Below are 23317 nucleotides of genomic sequence, written 5' to 3'. Positions count from 1 at the left end.
AGCAGGCACAGCAGTGATGGCGAACCTATGGCGCGCGTGCCAGAGGCGGCACATAGAGATGTCTCTGTGGGCACACACGCTGTCGCCCCAGCTTCGTCTCCCCCTGCTGCCCCCTCCACAACCAGCAGCCCCCCACAGGAGAGTTGCCCCTGGGTGCGGCCCACGCGGAGCAGCACAGCCAAGGACATGGCAGCCGGGCAGCAGGAACAAGACTCCACCCTTGCGCCCCGTCGCGCACAGATGATGCTGCATGGTGCAGGCAGAGGGCGTGGCTACCATGGTGCTGCAGAGCCACCTGGGCAATCTGTGGTGGGCTGGAGAGGCGGGCAGGGGGAAGGGATGGGGTGGGATGGGCAGGACAGAGTGGGGGTGGGGGGGCAGGGCGGTTTTTGGGCACTCGGTGTCTAAAAGGTTTGCCATCACTGATATACAGCATTAGGCTACTCTACGACCTACACTGGGCGCTAAAACCTGGGGAAGAGGCCAACTCTTAATGACCTTCTGAAAAACCAAGAGGATAAGAGCACTTTGTACTTCAGATGGGAGTTGTTGCTTAGAGTAGGAGCCACAACAGAAAAAGTAGATCTCCTCAGTCCCACCAGATGACACAGTTCAATAGAGGGGATCTGGAACAATCCCACCCTGCCGGAACTGATGGAATGAGCAGAAACCCCTGGATAGCTGATCTAGCTGGCCCCTTAGCATCGTCACACCAACATCTTGAATTGCACTCAGAAACCTATTGAGAGTCACGAATGAAGGTGATATACGTGTCCCAGGACAATGTTGCAGGATCCAATCTAGGTCAGTCACCGGGACCAGAGTTTTAGTCTTCCGAGTGACCGACCCAGATAGGCTACTTCACCTATTGAGAGTCGCTGCAACTTGTGATGTAGTGATGTCGCCTAGGTGTAATGATAACTACTCGTGCTACAGCATTCTGGGTCAACTGAAGATTTTAGGTGTTCTTCAGTGCTGCCCTACATAGAAGGACGTATTGTAATAAGTCCAGTTGGGTCTTGCTTGTTTCCTATGCCTCTATCTCTTTAGGAAAGGCTTTAACACAGTGATGGCGAACCTTTTAGAGACCGAGTGCCCAAACTGCAACCCAAAACCCACTTATTTATTGCAAAGTGCCAGAGCTGCATCAGGATGGTGGTGCCCTCGGGGGGGGGGGGGCGAAGGGCATGGCCCACTGGGTGGGCGTGGCTGCAGTGGTCACGGCAGACTGGGTGAGCGTTGCCTGGGCCAGGGCGGTGGGGGCCAGTCCCTCGCCATCTCTGGGGCATCCCTGGGGGCCATCACCACTTGCTCACTCACTTCCTGCCCTGTCACTTCCAAATGCCACGTGCTCGCTACTCTGGCGAACTCTGCTGGGGCAACAGCACGCGTGCCCACAGAGAGGGCTCTGAGTGCCGCCTCTGGCACGCGTGCCATAGGTTTGCCACCACTACTTTAACAGGAAAACAAGGCTATGCCACTTTATTTCATTATTTTCTTAAAACCCTCCCTTTTCCTAAAATAAAAAGAGGGATGGTAACAAGTGGAGTTATTTTTTTTTAAGCAACAACAACTATTTTAAATCTTATTAATCTGTAGCACCTAAATTTTTCTAGGCACTGTGCAAAAACAGAGTAGAAGTCAATTCCTTGCTTGCTCGGCACAGGATGGGGTCTCAGAATGGAGGAACAGGGAAGGACAAGAATAACTTGTAATTTTCCCTGCTGAATGTTTTAAATAGCTTTAGCTTTGATTAAAAATAATAACTGGGTAATAATGCACATTAGGATCCAGCCACAGATCTCTCTTCCTGGATGTTGGTTAATGGCCATTGTGCCAGCTTCTGTGGTTGATAGTTATTTTTTAAATCATCCATGTGGTCCCTGAGGAATCAGGAGGCGGATATGGGAAGTGTGGGGCAGAGAAATTTGAAGTGTAGGTCCCTTCTCTGTTTCCAGTCTCTCTAGAGTTTAGATGTCTTTCTCTGTTCTGGACAACTAACCTTTCCACATTCAAGGCAGAGAACAAGACTGGCCCAAAGTCGCCAAGCTAGCTTTCATGGCTAAGGTGGGACTTGAACTCACAGTCTCCTGATGAGTAGCCTGGTGCCTTAAATAACTACTAGACCAGTGATGGCGAACCATTTAGAGACTGAGTGCCCAAACTGCAACCCAAAACCCACTTATGCATCGTCAAGTGCCGGGTGGGTGTGGCCCATTGGGTGGGTGTGGCCCATTGGGTGGGCGTGGCCCATTGGGTGGGCATGGCTGTGGTGGTAATGGCAGACTGGGTGGGACCAAAAAGTTCAATCAATTCCAACTTTGCAAGACCTTTTTTTTTCCTGCGAGAAGTTGAAATTGACTGATTGAACTTTTTTTTTTTGCACATAGCGGCAGAGGCCTAAAGTGAAAAGGTTTTATAAAACCCAACTGAAGGCCTAGGACTGGGATGACGGGGCACATGCCCACAGAGAGGGCTCTGAGTGCCGCCTCTGGCACCTGTGCCATAGGTTCGCCACCACTGTACTAGACCAAACTGGCTGTCTCAGAACGGACCAGTGCATCTATTCTGCATGCTGAGTCTTACCTCATATTGAAAAGAAACTGTGAGTGTGCTTTTAAGGACAACTTTGCTGGCCATAGCCTCTCAGGGATTATGAATATATTTTCTTTACACACACTCACACCCAAATCATTGAGAACCAATCTTGAGAAGGAACACACAAGAAAAAAACAAAAATGATGCACCAAGAAGGACCTAAAGAGGCAGGGAGGGACATTCCAGGACTCCAAGTGGAATCATCAAGAAGTCAAACTAAAGAGGGCAAAGAGGGTTGAACAGAACAAAGTATTACAGCACAAATATTTTCATAGCTGTATATAAGATCGGCAACAGAAGTTCAAATCCTTACCCAGAGTTCTTTATTGACGTAGGCTTAGCCTTTGTTAGAAAATTGTAATGGCGATACAAACCTGAGATTGCAACCAACAAAAAGCAAATATCAAATTCATCTTTTGTTATTATACAACTCTTTAGAAGCAGGATAGCCTAAATTAAGATTATACAAATCCCATATATATTGCAAAATGAAAAGTAAAAGGGGAAAATAATGCCTAGAAATTTATATCACAGGTTAAACATTCAGAAAACTTGACCACATTGCTCAAAAGTCACTTTCCCCCGTCTATTTTTTTTTTTAAAAAGCACATACAAAAAAACAGAACAGGATAGACACATGTCAAACTCAGTTGCTGTTGAACAGCACCCATGGATGATCCATTATTGCAAATCAATTGTAAATTGGTGTGTCTCCTGGCTGAGGAGGTTAGTCAAATCATGAAGAGTTTAAGTAAATTAACCTCAACTCCAATCGAAGGGGAGCCATCACTGCCTCTTTATCTGCTCTATCAACCCTTTAAGATGTAGCACTTTCATTAAATGACAGCTGAAAATCAAATTATTTCCCCAAGCCTCTGTGGTTCCCAGCAGAGGCTTTAGACAAAGGTCATGGGCTCTTTAAGTTTAGAGAGCAGGAGGCAGGTAACCTGAAAGGGCCTCTGAGTCTAGCCAGGCTTGGTTGTCTAAGGACAGATGTTGGAGAGCAACAGTTCTTATAGGGAGAGCTAAGAATAGTCCTGTAATTTTGTGGGCTGAACTGTCCAAATTTCTGAAAATGTTCCTTCTATGCAAAAAACAACTCTTCCACTCTCTGCATATAGTATTTTGAAGGCCTCAATGAGGCAGGATATGGGGTCATCCTTTAAGTGTTTTGTGGTCGATATTTTAGTTTATCCTACTGCAGGGGTCTTCAAACCTGGCCCTTTTATTTATTTATTTATTTATTTATTTATTTTCAGTGTTTATATGCCGCCCAATCCCAAAGGACTCAGGGCGGCGTACAAAGTTAAAACAATGATAAAACAATAAAATAAAGCAGTCATACCGCGAGTCCGATCATATCCCAGCCCCCCAGGGACATCAGCCCCAGGCCTGCCGGAACAGGAGGGTTTTAACGGCCTTCTTAAAGGCCAGCAGGGTGGGAGTAGTTCGAACCTCGGGGGGAAGTTGATTCCACCAGGTCGGAGCCACCACAGAAAAGGCCCTTCCCCGAGGGCCCGCCAGCCGACATTGTCTGGCCGACGGGACCTGAAGGAGGCCCAATCTCTGGGACCTCACCGGTCTCTGGGAGCTGTGCGGCAGAATGCGGTCCTGTAAGTAACCTGGCCCTATGCCATGAAGGGCTTTGAAGGTGATAACCAACACCTTGAATTGCGTCCGGAGACCCACAGGAAGCTAGTGCAGCTCGCGGAGGATAGGTGACACGTGGGCGTACCTTGGCGCGCCCACAATCGCTCTCGCGGCTGCGTTCTGAACCAACTGCAGCCTCCGAACGCTCTTCAAGGGTAGCCCCATGTAGAGCGCGTTACAGTAAGCCAGTCTTGAGGTGACAAGGGCATGAGTGACTGTGAGTAAAGCCTCCCGGTCCAAATAAGGCCGCAACTGGTGCACTAGGCGAACCTGTGCAAAGGTCCCCCTGGCCACAGCCGATAGATGTGGTTCCAGATTTAGCTGTGAGTCCAGGAGGACACCCAAGTTGCGTGCCTGCACTGAGGGAGGTAAATTTGCCCCCCCCCAGGACTAAAGATGGACCATCCAGTGGGCCTTTGGGAGGCAAGACCCAGAGCCACTCGGTCTTGTCAGGGTTGAGTCTAAGCCTGTTCACCCCCATCCAGACCCTCACATCTTCCAGGCACCGGCACATCACGTTGACTGCTTCACTGAAAGGACACGGGGTGGAGATATATAATTGGGTATCATCTGCGTACTGATGATACCTCACCCCGTGTCGCCAAATGATCTCACCCAGCGGTTTCATGTAGATGTTAAAAAGGAGGGGGGACAGGACCGAGCCCTGAGGCACCCCATGATCGAGGCGCCTAGGGGTCGATCTCTGTCCGCCCGCCAACACCAACTGCGACCTGTCAGAGAGGTAGGAGGAGAACCACCGCAATACGGTGCCACCCACCCCCACCTCTCCGAGACGACGCAGAAGGATACCATGATCGATGGTATCGAAAGCCGCTGAGAGGTCAAGAAGCACCAGGATAGAGGAATGACCCCTATCCCGGGCTCACCAGAGGTCATCGGTCAGTGCGACCAAAGCAGTCTCAGTGCTGTAGCCGGGCCTGAAACCAGATTGAAAAGGGTCCAGATAATTGGTTTCATCCAAGGATCGCAAGAGTTGAGATGCCACCACCATCTCTACAACCTTCCCCACAAAGGGGAGGTTGGATACGGGATGAAATTTCTTCAAAACAGCTGGGTCCAGGGAAGGCTTCTTGAGGAGGGGCCTCACCACCGCTTCCTTTAAAGGTTGCGGGAAAGACCCCTCCATCAAGGAAGCATTGATTATCGCCTGGAGCCAGCTTCGTGTCACCTCCCTACTGGCAGAAACCAGCCAGGAGGGGCACGGGTCCAATAAACAGGTGGCGGCATTCATTGCCCTCACGGCCTTGTCCACTTCATCAGGGGTCACAGGCTCAAACTCGCTGCAGATAATATGACTAAGACCAGCCCCTGGCAACTCGGCTGGCACTGCCCAGTCAGAGTCCAGGTCCCTCTGAATCTGAGCGATTTTGTCCGAAAGAAACTGAACAAACTCCTCAGCTCTCCCCTGCAAGGGTTCCTCCGCCTCCTCCACTTTAAGAAGGGAGCGGGTCACCCTAAACAAGGCGGCCGGGTGAGATTCTGCGGACGCAATAAGTGCGGAAAAGTGAACACGCTTTGCCGCTCTTATCGCCACTAAATAAGCCTAAGATAGGCTCTTAATAGTGATCGGTCAGATTCAGAGTTACTGGCCCTCCAATGTCGCTCTAGACGTCTCTTGTGGCGCTTCATCTCCCGGAGCTCCTCAGTAAACCAAGGCGCCCTCCGGGGACCACCACCACAGAGAGGTCGCAAAGGCGCAATTCGATCCAGGGCCCCGGACGCCGCCTCATTCCAGGCCACAACCAGAGACCCGGACGAGTTGTGGACAAGGGAGTCAGGTATTTCCCCAAGCTCCTCCTGGAACCAATCTGGGTCCATTAGGCGCCTGGGGCGGAACCACCTAGTCGATTCCCTCTCCCTGCGATGCTCTGAAGTCCAGCCTCAATAGGAAATGATCTGTCCATGACAAGGGCGAGATCTCTATTCCCCTTAATTCCAGATCATGTCTCCATTGCCCCGAGAGAAACACAAGGTCGAGTGTGTGACCACCCCTATGGGTCAGATCCTGAATTACCTGGGTCAGGTCCATGGTTGCCATGGAAGCCATGAACTCCTGCGCCACCTCTGAGCAATCACCGAGTGATGGTAGGTTAAAGTCCCCCAGTACTATAAGTCTGGGGAACTCCACCGCCAACCCGGCTACTGACTCCAGCAACCCAGGCAGGGCTGTTGCAACGCAGCTGGGAGGTAGGTACGTCATCAGCAAGCCCAACTGAACCCGTGAACCCAACTTCAATAGGAGGGACTCACACCCAACAACCTCCAGGGCAGGAATCCCACGAGGACTCAAGGACTTCCGAGCGATGACTGCCACTCCCCCACCCCTGCCCTGATGTCGAGGCTGATGAAGCACCACAAACCCATCCGGGCACATCTCCGAGAGGGAAACACCCCCCTCAGGGCCAAGCCAGGTTTCGGTTATACATGCCAGGTCCGCCCCGCTGTCCAATATTAAATCACGGACAAGGGGGGCTTTGCTGACAACGGACCTGGCATTAAGCAACAGCAGCCTACAATTAGGGCCCTGTACTCCCCTATCACCAGTACTACAGGATGAGCCTTTTGAGGGGCCGGAACAAGGAATCGCTCTAACATAGCGAGTCCTCGTTCCCCAAAGATGGCCTGCCCCTCGGCTCCCGCCATATCTGCCCATCCCAGTCATGACCGAGATGCTCCGACCTTCTCCCCTCCCCGGAGTACCCCACCCTCACCAGCCTTCTCCTTTCCTGACCGGACTCGCTTTCCATACAGACCAAGCCCAAGGGTAAGTCCTGCCCCCCCCTACCTTTGCTATTGCACTCAGCAGAGGGGGTACCAGGCTCCACACCCGACTCCACCATTCTCATACCCCAAACACTCAATGCACATTCACACTCGATTTATATACATAGAAAATAAAAATGTTCACATTCATACGCCCTAAATACAATAATAAAATTTACACATAACAGGGCCATCATTCATCTACATGCATACTCACACCCACAACAAACATTCTCCAAAAATTAGTATTGCCCCTCTGTGTCCCAGGCTGGTCCAATGTGGCCGGCTAGGTGATCATTAAGTACTTGTCTTGGGGCAAACCGTACTTGGCCTTATGCTCCTCGAAGAGCTGGGTCAACTTCTCCAAGTTGTTGCTGGCTGTCACCGCAATGGTGGCAATTGCCGCCAAGGCAACGGGCAAAGTCACACGGGGAACCCAGGTCACTGGAGAAGGCCCCGCCGTGGAGCCTGAAGAAAACAACGAGGCGGCGGCGGCGATGATAGCAGAGAAGGAAAAGGAAGCCACACACGGGGCAGTGAGGGTTGGTTGAACGCCGGGCCAAATTGCCCAGGCGGGCTGCTGCGGCGAATCCTGCCGCCACGGGGGAGGCTGTGGCTGCTGGTGGAGTAGGACGGCACTCTCCAGCGGCAGAAAGTCGGGCTGTGGGTCGCCGCCACGCGGGACGCGGGATATGCCGGACAGCGGGGATGAGGCAGTGGCGGCCTCCAGGCACAGCGAAGCAGCCGAGGCGGCAGAAAAAAGCCCTGCACAAACCCAGTTAGAAAACTGGCTAACCAGATCAAGCTTCAATGGGAAGGAAGCCATGAGGGTAAAAAACGCTGGGCTGAGCTGGGCTGGGCTGGGCAGGGTAAGGCGGGGCAGCGGCAGCATATGCTGGCTCAGGAATTCTGGGAGTTGAAGCCCACAAGTCATAAAAGGGCCAAGTTTGAAGACCCCTGTCCTACTGTATGTAGCAAGCATTTATAGTTCTAGATTCTTTTACAGATTCCAAATGCTAGGGCAGTGGTGGCGAATCTATGGCACGCCTGCCAGAGGCGACACTCAGAGCCCTCTCTGTGGGCACGCGCACCATGCCCCAGAGATGGCAACCGTCCCTCTTCAACCAGCTGCCCACTAACTCGCCAAGGTCTCACATGACCGGATGCATCCCAGCACCCACGCACTCGCTGGCCTCTGTGTGCAGGGGCCGATTGTGTCAGGCAGCAGCCACCCTGGCCTCACCTTGCCCTGTGACGATGGCACCCCCACCCTACCTCGCCTCACCCAACAAGACGAGCCTCCTGCCCACCGCCCCACCTGCCAGAGACCCCCTGGATCTCCCCCAACCCTGCCTGGCCCTCACCGGCATCCCTTCCCACGAGCAACATCAAGGTGATCACGCCTACCTTGGCCACACCCACCCAATCTGCCATGACCACCATAGCCAGGCCCACTCAGTGGGCCATGCCCACCTGGCACCTGGCGATAAATAAGTGGGTTTTGGGTTGCAGTTTGGGCACTCAGTCTCTAAATCAGTGGTTCTCAACCTGTGGGTTGGGACCCCATTTGGGGTCGAACGACCATTTCACGGGGGTCGCCAAACAACGCAGTCCGCCATTTTTTCCCCCCTTTCCTTAGCTGTGCTACTCCCTTTTATTCTATTGGCTTTTGAAAGCCAATAGAATAGACTCTCTTGAATAGAGTCTAATTCTATTGGCTTTCAAAAGCCAATAGGAATTGTCCAAGCTGTTTCTGCCCTGCTGAGCCCACCAAAAGTCCCATTCTGCAAGCGGTACTGCACCAGTGGAGTAGTCCTCGACTTACGACCGGTTGGGGGGTCACAGCATTAAAAAGGTTGAGAACCACTGCTCTAAAAGGTTTGCCCTCACTGTCCTAGGGCTAGAGCCACAAAGAATCTAGCCATCAGGTAGTGCTTACATGTAGTTGGTACGAACATTAGACCACAGTATGATCCAGGGGAATAATATACAACATAGCAAAAAGACAGTTGAAGAAGGTAAGGGAGGAAGCAGAAGTCTGTTGTACAGCATCCACTTTGTATTAAGTGATTGTGTTCCTTTCAAACAGACAGGATTTCCTCATGTAGGATATTGAAGTAGGCAGATTTCTTTGTTTATTTACTTACTTACAAAGGAAGGCTATAGGTGGCTTAGACTGGGGGAGCCTGAGGTTTATCTTACTTTGTTTGTGTTGAGGTCAGAGGTTACTAGTCAAAGGAACTGTTAAAAACTATTTGAGACATGATTGCAGCGTAGCTATGAGAGGCTCAAGTAGGAGGCAACAGACAAATTGCCCATCAGTGAATTTTATTTAATCTGAGATTCACTAGGATTTGCACTTAGGCTTAGAATTTGGATTTGGTGCCTCTGCTTAGTTATGCAATCCACAAAGCAATCCAGGTAGTCCTCAATTTACAACCGTTTGCTCAGTGACCATTCAAAGTTACACGGTGCTGAAAAAAGTGACTTATGACTATTTTTCACATTTACGACCGCTGCAGCATTTCCAGGGCCCCATGATCAAAATTCAGATGCTCGGCAACTGACTCGTATTTATGACGGTTGCAGTGTCCCAGAAGCCATGTGATCCCCTTTTGTGACCTTGACCTCCTGACAAGCAAAATCAATGGGGAAGTCAGATCCACTTAACAATTGCAGTGATTCACTTCACAACTGTAGCAAGAAAGGTCATACAATGGGGTGAAACTCACTTAACAACTGCCTTGTTTAACAACAGAAACTTTGGGCTCAGTTGCGGTTGCAAGTCAAGGACTGCCTGTCCTTATAAGAGAATTCCTTAGAATGTGCAGGAGCTGATTTATATTTGAAGCTTTTCATTTAGAACAGGGATGTCACACTCGCAATGCCACATGACATGTTGCGATGTATCGTGGCTTTTTTTCCATTGCCGGGCGCAGTTTCAGCATGACGCATCCGACCTGTGGGCCGGCAGTTTGACATCCCTGATTTAGAAGGTGGAAAATGTCACAAGAAGAGGTCCAGGCAAGGCCTGATGTGAAAGTTTGCTGAAATCAGTCAAGTATGGAGCAGTTTCTGGATGGTAAAATGGGGACCTAATAGATGCCCCGATGAATTCTTTTCAGAAAAAAACCCCACCGCCATAAATTCAATATAAATACAGCAAGTTAAATAAATAGGCCACATCTGACAGTGTTTACAGAAGATAAATGTGTGTTGGATGTAACCATGAATAATCAATGAAACTCAAGAGTAAGCAAGTCTGAGTGTAATCTGAATGAAGAAGTGAAGATGGGAGGGTGGGGAGTAAAGCTATAGGTATAATTATGAATGAAAAGATTCAAAGAGCACCAAATAATGAATTGGTATCATTGTATTGTTATGGCTGCATACAAAACTTTTTACAGTACTTTGGTGATAATTGCATTTTGTGCTTCTGGTAGGAGGGTGGTAGTAGGAGAACCAGGGATAGCCTACGGGGAAAATATTGCAACATTTTGAATAAATGTGATTTTATAATATAGAACAGTTAGAACAGTTAATCAGAGGAACAATCTGCCTCCAGAAGTTGTGGGTGCTCCAACAGTGGAAGTTTTTAAGAAGAGACTGGGCAGCCATTTGTCTGAAATGGTATAGGGTTTCCTGCCTGAGCAGGGGGTTGGACTAGATGACCTCCAAGGTCCCTTCCAACTCTGTTATTTTCTGTTAAAACGGTCTGTCTGCATCCTTTATCTGGGCAAAGGGGTGCATTGCAGGGCAACAATTTTTGAACCAAAGTATTTCAAATGGATTAACTTAAAGAATGCAACCAAAATCTGGGATCCATGACTCTTATGGAATTGAATTTTTTTATAAACATTTTACGATAAAAATTATTGTAAAACATTTTATGATATAATACAAGATACCATAAAGCATTCCCTGTGGTCAACTCCTGATGTTGGATTGTGCTATACAGTTCAACAAGGGTTGTTTTTCCAGGCAGATATACATCTGAATATTTCCCATGATTTTTAAGAACTTTTCCAGTGAAGGAAGTACATTAGATCAGGGCTTTTCAACCAGTGGTACGGGTACCACCTGTGGTACATTGGCACCTGGCAGATGGTACGCGATCATCCTAGAAAAGTGGTAGCGGGGGAGGGGAATGAGCTGAACCGGTGGCAGCACCGCATAAGCCTGGGCAAGAGATGGCTGGAGCTGCAGGGCTGTCAGGGCTCAGCAGAAGTGCCAGGATCAGTGCTGCTTTCCAGCTGATTGGCGCTTCTTTGGGACTGTCAGGGCTCAATGGAAGCACCAGGATCAGTGTCAGGCTCCAGCTGGAGCTCGGCGCTGATCCTGGTGCTTCTGCTGAGCCCTAAAGAAGCACCAATCAGCTGGAAAGCAGCACTGATCCTGGCGCTTCTGCTGAGTCCAGAAGAAGCGCCGATCAGCTGGAATGTTGCAGCATCTCCAAGGTCTTGTGATTTACATTCAGATGCTTGGCAACTGATTCATATTTATTTTTTTTTATTGTAAATATTTATTAAGTTTTTTAAATTTTTACAGAAACAAAACAACCCATCCCCAAACCTCCCCAACCCTCCCATTCCCTCCCCCGAGCTTCCCAGAGCTGAACATAGGCTTAATTAAAATTTCTTCGAATAATCTAAAAAAAAGTATAAACCATAATTAAATCTAAATACTAAAAACATTAATTAAACAAATTATAAGATGATTAACAATAATATATATATAAAGAAATATAACTATCAAAAGAATAATACTTAAAAGAAAAAAGAATAAAAAAAAGAAAAAAAGAAAAAAAAAGAAAATCTAAAAAATATTTAAAATTTTAAATATAAGTTATTGAAAAGCTAAATAATATTTTTTAACATCCAACTTATATTGTATGAAATCTATCCATTTTTTCCATACCGCAAAATACTTCTGCGATTGATCCTTCAAGAAAGCCGAAATCTTTGCCATTTCCGCCAAATAAGAAACTTTAAAAAGCCACTCTTGCAAAGTAGGCAGAGATTCCTTCTTCCAACATTGCCCTACTAACAGCCTTGCGGCTGTAATTAAATTTAACATCAATGTTGTGTCTTTAATATCACAGTCAGTAACAATACCTAATAAAACAATTGTGGGGTAAATTTTACCCTCCTTCTAAAAATTCTTTGAATATTCCACCATATCTTAATCCAAAAGGCTTTTATATTTTTACACGACCACCAAATATGATAGTAAGTAGCATCCAAACAACCACATCTCCAGCATTTAGGCTGTAAGTCAGGATACATACGAGACATTTTTTGTGGATCAAGGTGCCATCTGTAAAACATTTTATAAAAATTCTCCCTTAAATTCTGGGCTTGTGTAAATTTAACATTCCTCACCCAAATAATTTCCCAGGTATCTAGTAGAATTGGTTCACCAAAATTTTGTGCCCATTTGATCATACATTCTTTAATTAATTCTGCCTCTGAATCCAGTTCTACTAGCACCCCATAAATTCTCTTAATATGAGTTCGTCTTTGATCTTTTACTTGTTTAAGAAAATTTTCATCTTCTCTAAGTAAACCCACATTACAGTCTAACTTCCATCTATCCACTATTTGTCTATACTGAAACCATGAATATATGATATTTTCTTGTGCTAGGTTTTCCAAAGATTTTAACTGCCAATTTTTACCATCCCATCTAAGTAATTGTGCATAAGAAACACCATCCATATTAACTCCTCTCCTTATCCCCTCTATCGCATGCCAGGGTACAGCCCATAATGGAATTTTAAAATCACTTCTGTAATATTTCCTCCAAACCCGAAATAGAGAAATCCTTATAATATGAGATTTAAAAACCCTATCAACTTTTTTATTAAAAATTAAATAGGCATGCCATCCAAAAAGTAAATTCCAACCCTCCAAAAGGAGTATTTCTACATTTGTTAAATTAACCCAATCACTAATTAATGTTAAAACCATCGCATCGTAGTACAATTTCAAATTCGGTACCTTAAGTCCAAACTGATTCATATTTATGACAGTCACAGTGTCCCAGGGTCATGTGAAGTGACCAAAACCTGCTGCAACCACCCAGCAGATGGGGGAGAATAAAAACCAAACACCCCCCACCTGCTGCCAATCCTCAACAGAAATGCTCACAACAATGAAAACCTCAGACAGGAGGAACTGAACGCCGCTGGGCAGGCAGGTAGGTGTCTTGCTCGGCTGTGCCTTGGGGGGGCACTTTTTTCAGTGCCATTGTAACTTCGAACAGTCATTAAGTGAACTGTTGTAAGTTGAGGACTACCTGTACTTTATCACTTTTTCCCTTTTTTTTTTGGTCAAGTTTTTGACACCTTGCTAGGCGACTGGTGGTACTCGAATATTGCCATATCCTAAAAGTGGTACAATGGGTGAAAAGGTTGAAAAGCCCTGCATTAGATGCTCTGTCACTGCTGAAGACATGAAGGAAACTAGTAAAGAAATACCCTCCAGAATGATGAACCAACTAGTTACAGATTGTCTTGTTTATTCTATAATTCTCTGTCTTGGGGAGATGCCAAAGGATGGAATTAAGAGAGAGAAGGTGTTAAATGTTTCTTGGTCCCAGAAAGTCAGTCTGGATGTTCTACTGAACTCCAGTGGGTCTCTGGGAGAACTGCTGTGAGACTTCTCCCTCCCATCTGGACACTGGGTTCTGCCTGTCCGTGGCAAATTTTGCTATGACTGTCAGAGACTAAATCAGTTAAACCTATTTCTTCTTATTTTTGTGATTTTGAAAAGAGAATATCAATCTTGTGGACTGCCATGTCTTCTATGAGATTAATGTCCCCACTGATACCCACTGAAACGGATAAGGATAAATTTCAGGGATCTTTATGACAGCCCTCTTTTCCCATGATGCACCATTGATGGGTTTCATTGTGGCATTTCTCTTCTACTGGTTTTAGAAATCTCCTCTCTCTCTCTCTCTCTCTCTCTCTCTCTCACACACACACACACACACACACACACACACACACACACACACACACACACGCTGTTTTCAACTCCCAAATCAGCTGGAGGTGCCTATTTCTGGGGGCCTTATAAACAGGCGGAGGATCTGCAGAGAGACTCCCAAGTAGCTCCACCATCAAATCCCCAGGAGCAGCAGAGCTTCAGAGGCCCTGACAGAAAGAAATATTGATCATGCTGGCCAGGAGCTATCAAACTGATTTGTTGGTGGCCTGATCTTAGCAGCTTCCTTTTTGTTTCTGACGAAGCTGTTCATGCCAGACTTGAGTTCTTGTCAAATGCGAGGAAGGGGGGGGGGGATTATGTTTCTTTTTTACACTAGAGGGGTAGACAACCTTGGCTCGTTTGTGACTCGTGGACTTCAACTCCCAGAATTCCTGAGCCAGCCATGCTGAGGGGAAAGGGAGAAGTTTTCAAGATGAGCCATGCTGGCTCAGGAATTCTGGGAGTTGAAGTCCATGAGTCATAAAAGAGCCAAGGTTGCCTGCCCATGCTGATTAGAACAAACTAGCCTGAGCAAGGAGCTTTCGGTCAATGGCCCTCCGAATGAATTACCAACCATCTCTCCTCCTTTCCCTGGGCAGGACAGGAGGCCAGTCTTATGGTCAGGCTTCACTAGGGTGTTGGGGTGTGTAAAGGTATTTGAGTAATTGTCAGTTGTGTGGGAAAATGAGTAGTGATGCCTCAGTTGCAATGATGTAAAACAGTGTTTCTCAACCTTGGTAACTTTAAGATGTACAACTGACTGGTGGTGCTTTTGACAATGCCAATTAGCTACTACTACTACTACTACTACTACTACTACTACTACTACTACTACTACTACTACTATTATTATTATTATTATTGATCATCTCACAGTCAGCCAAATGTTCAGACTGGATTTGGCATTTTTATCTACCTATCGAGTCCTTACCAAAGACCTGGGATAGGCAGATGTGGATGTTTGATGGTATTACAGGTATCATCGCAGGATGGAAGCAGTTCCTAGTAAGGCCGCCTTTTGCAATTGACTAATAGCGAATTTGTCAATGCCAATGGTATTCAAGTGGTGCTCCAGTTGTTTTGGGATTATACCCAAGGCGCCTATTACTATTGGTACTACTACCCTTGCTTGCCTTTGCCACAGTCTTTCTGTTTCTATTTGCAGGTCTTTGTATTTTGTTATCTTCTCCAGTTCTTTCTTATCTATTCATTATTATTATTATTATTGTTGTTGTTGTTATTGTTGCTGTTGTTATTGTTATTATTAAATTTAAAGGCAAACTTTGAAACATGGGAGTGATGCTTGAGGTAACTCTGTGACCTTCAGATGAGGCACACTGCAACTCTTCAGACTTCGTACTAGTTGGTTATGCCGGCGGAGAGCGATATCTGTTATGGTCCAGGACCTTGAAAGCCAACGGGTTGAGGGAGACTAGACTGGGATGAAGGGGAAATGAATATTGTGCAATACCCATCCCCACCACCCCACGACAAGGTGAATTAAATACATGTCACATTTGCTTGGAAAATGCATTGAATATGCACAATGGAATCCTATAAAAAATCTCTTTCAATACAAGAGAATATTTATAGCTCAGAGTTGAATTGTGGAAAGCCGCAGTTGTTTTCTGTTCTCGCTCTCTGAGTTTGGTTGTCTGCTTGTAGACATTTTATTACCTCACTAGGTAACATCCTCAGTGCTGGAGGGAGAAGCACTGCCTGCTTAACCATCCACCTTCCTTCCTCTTTTCTTTGTCCAGCTCTCTGCCTGGTGCTGGGCTGCATGATATTCCCAGATGGCTGGGACTCAGAAACCATCAGGGACATGTGCGGGGAGAAGACGGGGAAGTATTCGCTGGGCGACTGCTCTGTGCGCTGGGCTTATATCTTAGCCATCATTGGCATCTTGAATGCCCTTATCCTCTCCTTCCTGGCCTTCGTCCTCGGCAACCGGCAGAACGACCTGCTTCTAGAGGAGCTCAAAACAGAGAACAAAGGTGAGTGCTCTCTCTGCTTTGCATACACAAACACATTGGGACAAAGCTCCCCCCCCTTTTTGTCCATTCTGCATGTAGCTGAGGCTGTGAAGCAGCAATCATTATCTCGAATATCGGAGTAACTATAGTAGGCTGCCTTCACGTTTAGCGCAGAAAAGCATGTCTTGATGTGGAAAGTTGCCTGAAATTACAGTATTTAACAGTGCTAGGCTACGATGTTAGAATCCTGTACATTCAGATTTTACTTTGGGAAAAGCGTTAAGGCTTCAGCAGGCATGAATAGAGGATGACATTGATTCAGGATCCCAGAGCACTTCCCACTGGTTCCTTCATTCTTGAAGTTTGGATGGATTTGTTTTTTCCCCAGCCAATCTTCAGTTTGCAAAAAAAAAGGGGGGTGGGTGGGTGGAAACTAACTATTGGGAGGTTATAGCATTTTCCTTTATTATTGCATTTATGACCCAACTTTCTGTTTGTTCCAAGGTTCTAAGCGGCTTACGACAACAACAAATATGAAGTTTAAAACAAAACCGAATGAATATAATTGAAATACACAGTCAAGTAAAATCAGCAAGAACAGAGTGAGCTTGTTGTTATGGTTGTTGTTGTCAGGGTGTGGATGTTTTTACAGTAGCCAGGAAACCATAACGCTATTGCAGAGTAGTAGTTTGGCTTGCTAAGGTAACAGCTCTGTTAGAGGACACACCTGTGGGCTTCCCAAGGTGTGCCCCAGGAGGGTAAGCTGCCTTCACAGCAGGGAGAAAGATGAGCAGCTCTTCTTGCAGGGTCACCCAAGACCCTCTTCTCTCCCAGGATATGTCTCGCGAGTGGGCGCTGCCGCCAGGAAGGTTCAGAGCGGTCAGGAATCTGACTACCTGCACAGAGCACCAATTTCTCTCCCCACCAAAGTGGTATCTCTCTCTCTCTCTCTCTCTCTCTCTCTGTGTGTGTGTGTGTATGTATGTGTGTATATATATATATATATATATATATATATAATATATATAATATATATATATATATATACAGTATATACATACATATATATGTAGTTCTTTGGTTATTTGGGTTTTCTCCCGCATAAAATTGGAAGTGTCTTGGTGACGTTTCGATGAAGTCCCATTCATCATCTTCAGGCTGGTGTTTTTGGCTTCGTGCTTCTAGGAGCCTGAAGATGACGAATGGGACTTCGTCGAAACGTCACCAAGACACTTCCAATTTTACACGAGAGAAAACCCAAATAACCAAAGACCTACATATATATGTATGTATATACTGTATGTACACACAAACACACACACACACACACACACAGAGAGAGAGAGAGAGAGAGAGAGAGAGAGATGGATAGATAGATAGATAGATATAGATAGAGAATAACCAAAGACCTACATACAAACATCCGCAAAAACCTCAGAAAACGTACACACACACACACACACACACACATTAAACAGTTAAAAAGCATGAGCACCAGGAAATTTTACAAAACTACAAAAGTTTTAATTCAATAAAACACCAAGCTTTCATTGGCAACTGCCAACATCGTCAGGGTACATTCTAGTCAATGGGGAAGCTCTTTTATAGGTGAGACGCCATTTGCGCCCGACTCCTAGATCGCGTCACAGGTCCCAGCCAGCCAATCTGCACTTTAGTCGGGTTTGTATGTCCCCATTGACTAGAATGTACCCTGACGATGTTGGCAGTTGCCAACGAAAGCTTGGTGTTTTATTGAATTAAAACTTTTGTAGTTTTGTAAAATTTCCTGGTGCTCATGCTTTTTAACTGTTTAATATGAATACACCCAGGAATCATTTGTTTGTTTTTAATACTATTAATATATATATATATATATATATATATATATATATATATATATATATATATATATTAATAGTATTAGTAGTATATATATATGTGTGTGTGTGTGTAATCTGCATAGAACATGCTTTTAAACTGTTAGGTGGACAGAAGCTGAGGTGAGTAACAGCAGCTCACCCTGTTACGCTACGCATGTTTGGGCTGGAACTGCTGGAGCTGAAACCATCTCCAGCATCATTAAGTCGCTAAGCCCTCACGCCTCTTAGTGAGCCATTACTTTCATAGCCAAGCTGACCTCCTAAATACTGGGAGCCAAACAACTCTTCTATGGCTTGGAAGCCAGATAAGAGGAGGCCCTTCTGCCTGCATTAGCATCTTCAGAAGAGTCTCCCTTGCTGTACTGAATCACTGGGCATCTTCATACGAGCAGAGGCTCTTCGGCAGATAGTCAGGTTCTCGGCCATTTAGGGCTTTAATCCAAGATTTTAAGTATCACAACCCTATCCAGTTTATTGCACAAACTTTCTCCACACACCCCTTCCAAATGAATTATTTTGACAACCAAGTTGTACGTATTGGTAAACTCGGCAACTTCTGCCCCACCATCCCTGCGATCACAAAAAACAAGGATTCTCCCATAAGATAAAAGATAAAATCACATCCCCTGTGCATCTTTTCTTTTCTTTTTTAGTACAGTAAAGTAGTAAAATAGACGGAGCTGACAGGGATGGTTAAATTGACTTCTTTGATTGGAAAAAGAGCAATACTGTATCTACATTTATTGGATGGAAACCCTTTTTCATGAAAAAGGAAAAATGTGCACTTGGTTTTAATCATTAGAAAAATAATGGGAAATAGAAACTTCTTTTCTTTTTTTCTTTTCTTTTCTTATGCTCAAAGTTGTGTCTCGCTTGGAGGAGCAGATAAAAATGTTAGATAATGAATAGACAAGGCCAGATTCAAATGCTCATTAAGCATTTGAAGCTGCCTAGGTGACATTAGGTGAGTCCTATATTTTTTTTCTGCCTCAAAGGAACCGTAGACACTGCCTGCCTTTGCTTGTGCTTCTCCTGATCCTGCCAAGCCTTAGATGAAAGCCAGAGAACCAAAGGTGCCTAATTGGAAATTTAATTAATCAGAATAAATCTCCTGGACTCTTGGTTTGCTCCATCTGTTTGTATGAAGGAAAGGCAGACTTGCCAGCAAGAACCAAATGCTGAAACAGTAAGAAATAATGATGGGAAGAAATAAAAAAAAAACAAGCAAATTCCCTTTCCATTCATATGTGGAAAGATAGCCAGAGATTCTCTATGCAGTCCATCTGAGGCATTACAGGTCAAAAGTCTGTCTATACCAGGCGTAGGCAACCTTGGCTCTTTTATGACTCGTGGACTTCAACTCCCAGAATTCCTGAGCCAGCCATGTTGAGGGGAAAGGGAGAGGTTTCCAAGCTGAGCCAGGAATTTTGGGAGTTGAAGTCCACAAGTCATTAAAAGAGCCAAGGTTGCCTACCCCTGGTCTATACCAGTATTCATTGTTATGCAATTACTAACTGGATGTACTAACCATACATTCTATTTTGTAAGCTTATAATCGTCACGTGATTGGGACAACAAGCCAATTCCTACTTGACACTTCCTAACAGCTGTCATTTAAGGACAGCTTCTTTTTTTTTTTTTTTTTTTTTTATTGAAATTTTTCAAGAGTTTTACAAATAAAAATCCACCCCCCCCTCCCCAACCACCCCACCCCCCCCCCGACTTCCCAGAACTGAATATAGGATTATTTAACAAATATTTTAAAAATAACATTTGCAATTTATAAAATAATTAATAATAATAATAAAAATCACAGTAATAATATATATAGAAATAATATACATAACATAAACTTTAAAATGAATAATATATACTAAAAAAGAAAAAAAATAAAAAATAAAAAGAGAAGAGAGAGAGAGAAAGAAGAAAGAAGAAAGTAGACGAAAAATAAAGCATATATATATATAAAAAAAAAAAAAATATATGAATAATAATACATTAAAAATGTATATATATAAAAAAGAAAAAGAAGAAAGAAAGAAAGAAAAAACAATCATTACAAATTATAAAAAGGCTAAATAATATTTTTCCATATCCAAATTATGTTGTATAAAATTTATCCATTTTTCCCATACCGCAAAAAATTTTTCTTGAGATTGCTCCTTTAAGAAAGCCGAAATCTTTGCCATTTCTGCCAAATACGAAACTTTATGAAACCATTCTTGTAAAGTAGGCAAAGATTCCTTCTTCCAATATTGTCCTATTAACAACCTAGCGGCTGTAATCAAATTTAACATCAATATAACCTCCTTAGCATCACAGTCAATAACAATACCTAGTAAAAATAATTGCGGAGTAAATTTTACCCTTCTTTTAAAAATTCTTTGAATATTCCACCATATCTTAATCCAAAAAGCTTTTATATGCTTACACGTCCACCAAATATGGTAATAGGTAGCATCCAAATATCCACATCTCCAGCATTTCGGCTGTAGATTAGGGTACATAATGGACATTTTCTTTGGGTCAAGGTGCCATCTATAAAACATCTTATAAAAATTCTCTCTTAAATTTTGCGCTTGTGTGAATTTAACATTTCTTATCCAAATAAGTTCCCAAGTATCCATTGAAATCGTTTCACCAATATTCTGTGCCCATTTAATCATACAATCTTTAACTAGTTCAAGTTCTGAATCTAATTCCACTAAAACCCCATAAACTCTCTTAATATGGGTTGGCCTTTGATCTCTTACTTGTTTTAAAAAAATTCCATCTTCTCTAAGCCAGCCCATTTTACAATCCATCTTCCATCTATCCACTATTTGTCTATATTGGAACCATGAATAAGTTAAGTTTTCATGTGTTAATTCTTCCAAAGATTTTAACTGCCAGTCTTGGCCATCCCATCTTAATAACTGTACGTAAGAGACCTTGTCCATATTTACCCCTTTCCTTATACCTTCTATGGCATGCCGAGGTATAGCCCATAATGGTATTTTGAAGTCACTTTTATAATACTTTCTCCACACTCTTAGCAAAGAGTTTCTTATAATATGAGACTTAAAAACCCAATCCACTTTTTTATTAAATATTAAATAGGCATGCCATCCAAAAAATAGGTCCCAGCCTTCCAAATGAAGTATTTCTGTATTTGTTAAATTCACCCAATCGCTAATCAATGTCAATACTACAGCATCATAATACAATTTCATATTTGGTACCTTGAGTCCACCTCTCTCACGAAAATCTTGCATTATTTTAAGTTTCACCCTTGGTTTTTTCCCTGCCCAAACAAATTTATTAATACCTTTTTGCCATTCATCTAAATTACGTTCGTTCTTTAAGATAGGTAACATTTGGAACAAAAAAATAAACTTTGGCAGGACATTCATTTTAATAACTGCAATTCTGCCCATAAGGGATAACTGTAAATTATTCCAGTTTTTTAAATCCTTCTGTACCTCCATCCACAGCTTTTCATAATTATTTTTATACAATTTTACATTAGAAGCAGATAATGTAACCCCCAAATATTTTACCTTATCAACAATTTCAAAGTCTGTTAAGTTAACTAGAGCCTGTTTATCACCATTAGTCATGTTTTTAGCTAATATTTTGGTCTTATTATTATTAATTTTAAAGCCAGAAACACGTCCATATTGTTGAATCAATTGTAATAATTTCACCACCGAAGAAACAGGTTGAGACAAAGTAACAACCAAGTCATCTGCAAAGGCTCTTAATTTATATTCTTTTTTATTAATTTCTATTCCTTTTATTTCTTGAGACTCCCGAATTTTAATCAACAAAATTTCCAGTGTTAAAACAAACAATAACGGAGACAACGGGCATCCCTGTCTTGTTCCTTTTTCTATTACAAAAGCCTCTGACAAACCCCCATTTACAATAATTTGAGCAGTCTGTTTTTGATATATATTGGATAATACTTGTAATATATTTTGTCCAAAATTCATCTCCTTGATTAAACACAGCATAAACTGCCAATTCACTTGATCAAAGGCTTTTTCAGCATCCAAAAATATCAAGCCTGCAGAGACTTGGTTATTCTTTTCTAAATACTCTAATAAATTAATAATTTGTCTAACGTTATTCTTCATATACCTTCCAGTTATAAAACCCGATTGATCCCTATGTATAAACTGCTGCAAGATCCCCATAAGCCTGTTAGCTAAAATTTTTGCAAAAATTTTATAATCCACATTTAAAAGAGATATAGGCCTATAATTTTTAGGCAAAGTAAGATCTTGACTATCTTTTGGAATCAATGATATAAATGCATTACGCCAGGATGGAGGGATCTCTAACCCCTGTAATAAATTATTAAACAGTTCACACAACGGTTGGATCATCTCTTCTACTAAAGCTTTATAATAAATAGATGTCAACCCATCCGTACCCGGCGCTTTGCCCAATTTCAATTGTTTAATAGCTGTAACAATTTCTTCCTTAGTAATTAAACCGTTAATCTTTTTTTCCTGATCTTCTGTTAATTTAGGAAAGTTGACTTTGCCTAAATAATTATTTATATCTGTAATTTGAATATTGGTACCCTTATATAATTTTTGATAGTATTCTAAAAAAGATTTCTTAATCAATTCTTTCTGATAAACCAATTTACCATTATAATTTATTTTATCTATATTCCTCTGTTTCTGTTTTTTTCTTAACTGATAAGCCAACCATCTCCCTGGTTTATTAGCATTACAAAATGTATTTTGTTTCATAAATAGCAAATTAGTTGCAGCTTGATCAGCCATCAGCATGTTAAATTGTGTTTTTAACAATTTTAAAGCTCCTTTAATCTTTTCATCTAAGGGATTTGAAATTAAAAGTTTCTCTTTTAATTTAATCTCCTCTTCCAAGTCTTTCCGTTTCTGAATCTGTTTCTGTCTATGCAAATTATTCATTTTTATCAAAATACCACGCATAAAAGCTTTACTTGCATCCCAGACCATTGACATTGATGTTCCCTTGTTCATATTTAAAGTAAAATATTCCTTTAAACATTCCTTTAATTTATGAACATTTTTTTCTTGTTTAAATAAATTCTCATTCACCCTCCAGGATCTCCTATCTTCCTTCTCTACAAACAGTTCCATCCAAACTGGACTATGATCGGACAATGTCCTAGGAAAAATTTTTACATTCTTCACCCTGTTGTATAAATCTGTTGTGATCAAAAAGAAATCAATTCTTGAGAAAGATTGGTGTCTATCTGAGAAAAACGTAAAATCCTTTTCTTCTTGATTACGTTCACGCCAATAGTCTCTCAATTCCCAATCTTCTTTCATGTCAAAAAAGGCTTTAGGTAATTTAGCCTGTTTAAAAAAGGTAGAAGAGCCTTTTTTGTCCATTTGTATATCTAAGACACCATTCCAGTCTCCCATTAAAATCACGGATCTATAGTCCAACAAAG

The 23317-nt window shown here is 43.3% G+C and overlaps 1 protein-coding gene across 2 annotated transcripts in view; it reads left to right on the top strand.

Annotated features, from left to right (window-relative positions):
• LHFPL4 (LHFPL tetraspan subfamily member 4) overlaps window positions 1-23317 on the top strand; it is a 77942-nt gene that overhangs the window by 40273 nt on the left and 14352 nt on the right. For both annotated transcript variants that reach the window (XM_039355154.1, XM_039355152.1), the window contains exon 2: window positions 15785-16021. In XM_039355154.1, coding sequence (XP_039211088.1) covers window positions 15785-16021 — 237 coding nt within the window. The remainder of the gene's footprint in view (window positions 1-15784; window positions 16022-23317) is intronic.

The sequence above is a fragment of the Crotalus tigris genome, unplaced genomic scaffold (genome assembly GCF_016545835.1).
Source record: "Crotalus tigris isolate CLP2741 ecotype Arizona unplaced genomic scaffold, ASM1654583v1 scf7180000018612.917631, whole genome shotgun sequence".
Classification (NCBI taxonomy): domain Eukaryota; kingdom Metazoa; phylum Chordata; class Lepidosauria; order Squamata; family Viperidae; genus Crotalus; species Crotalus tigris.
Note: the sequence above shows the minus strand (reverse complement) of the source record. Positions and strands in the feature narration are given on the sequence as shown.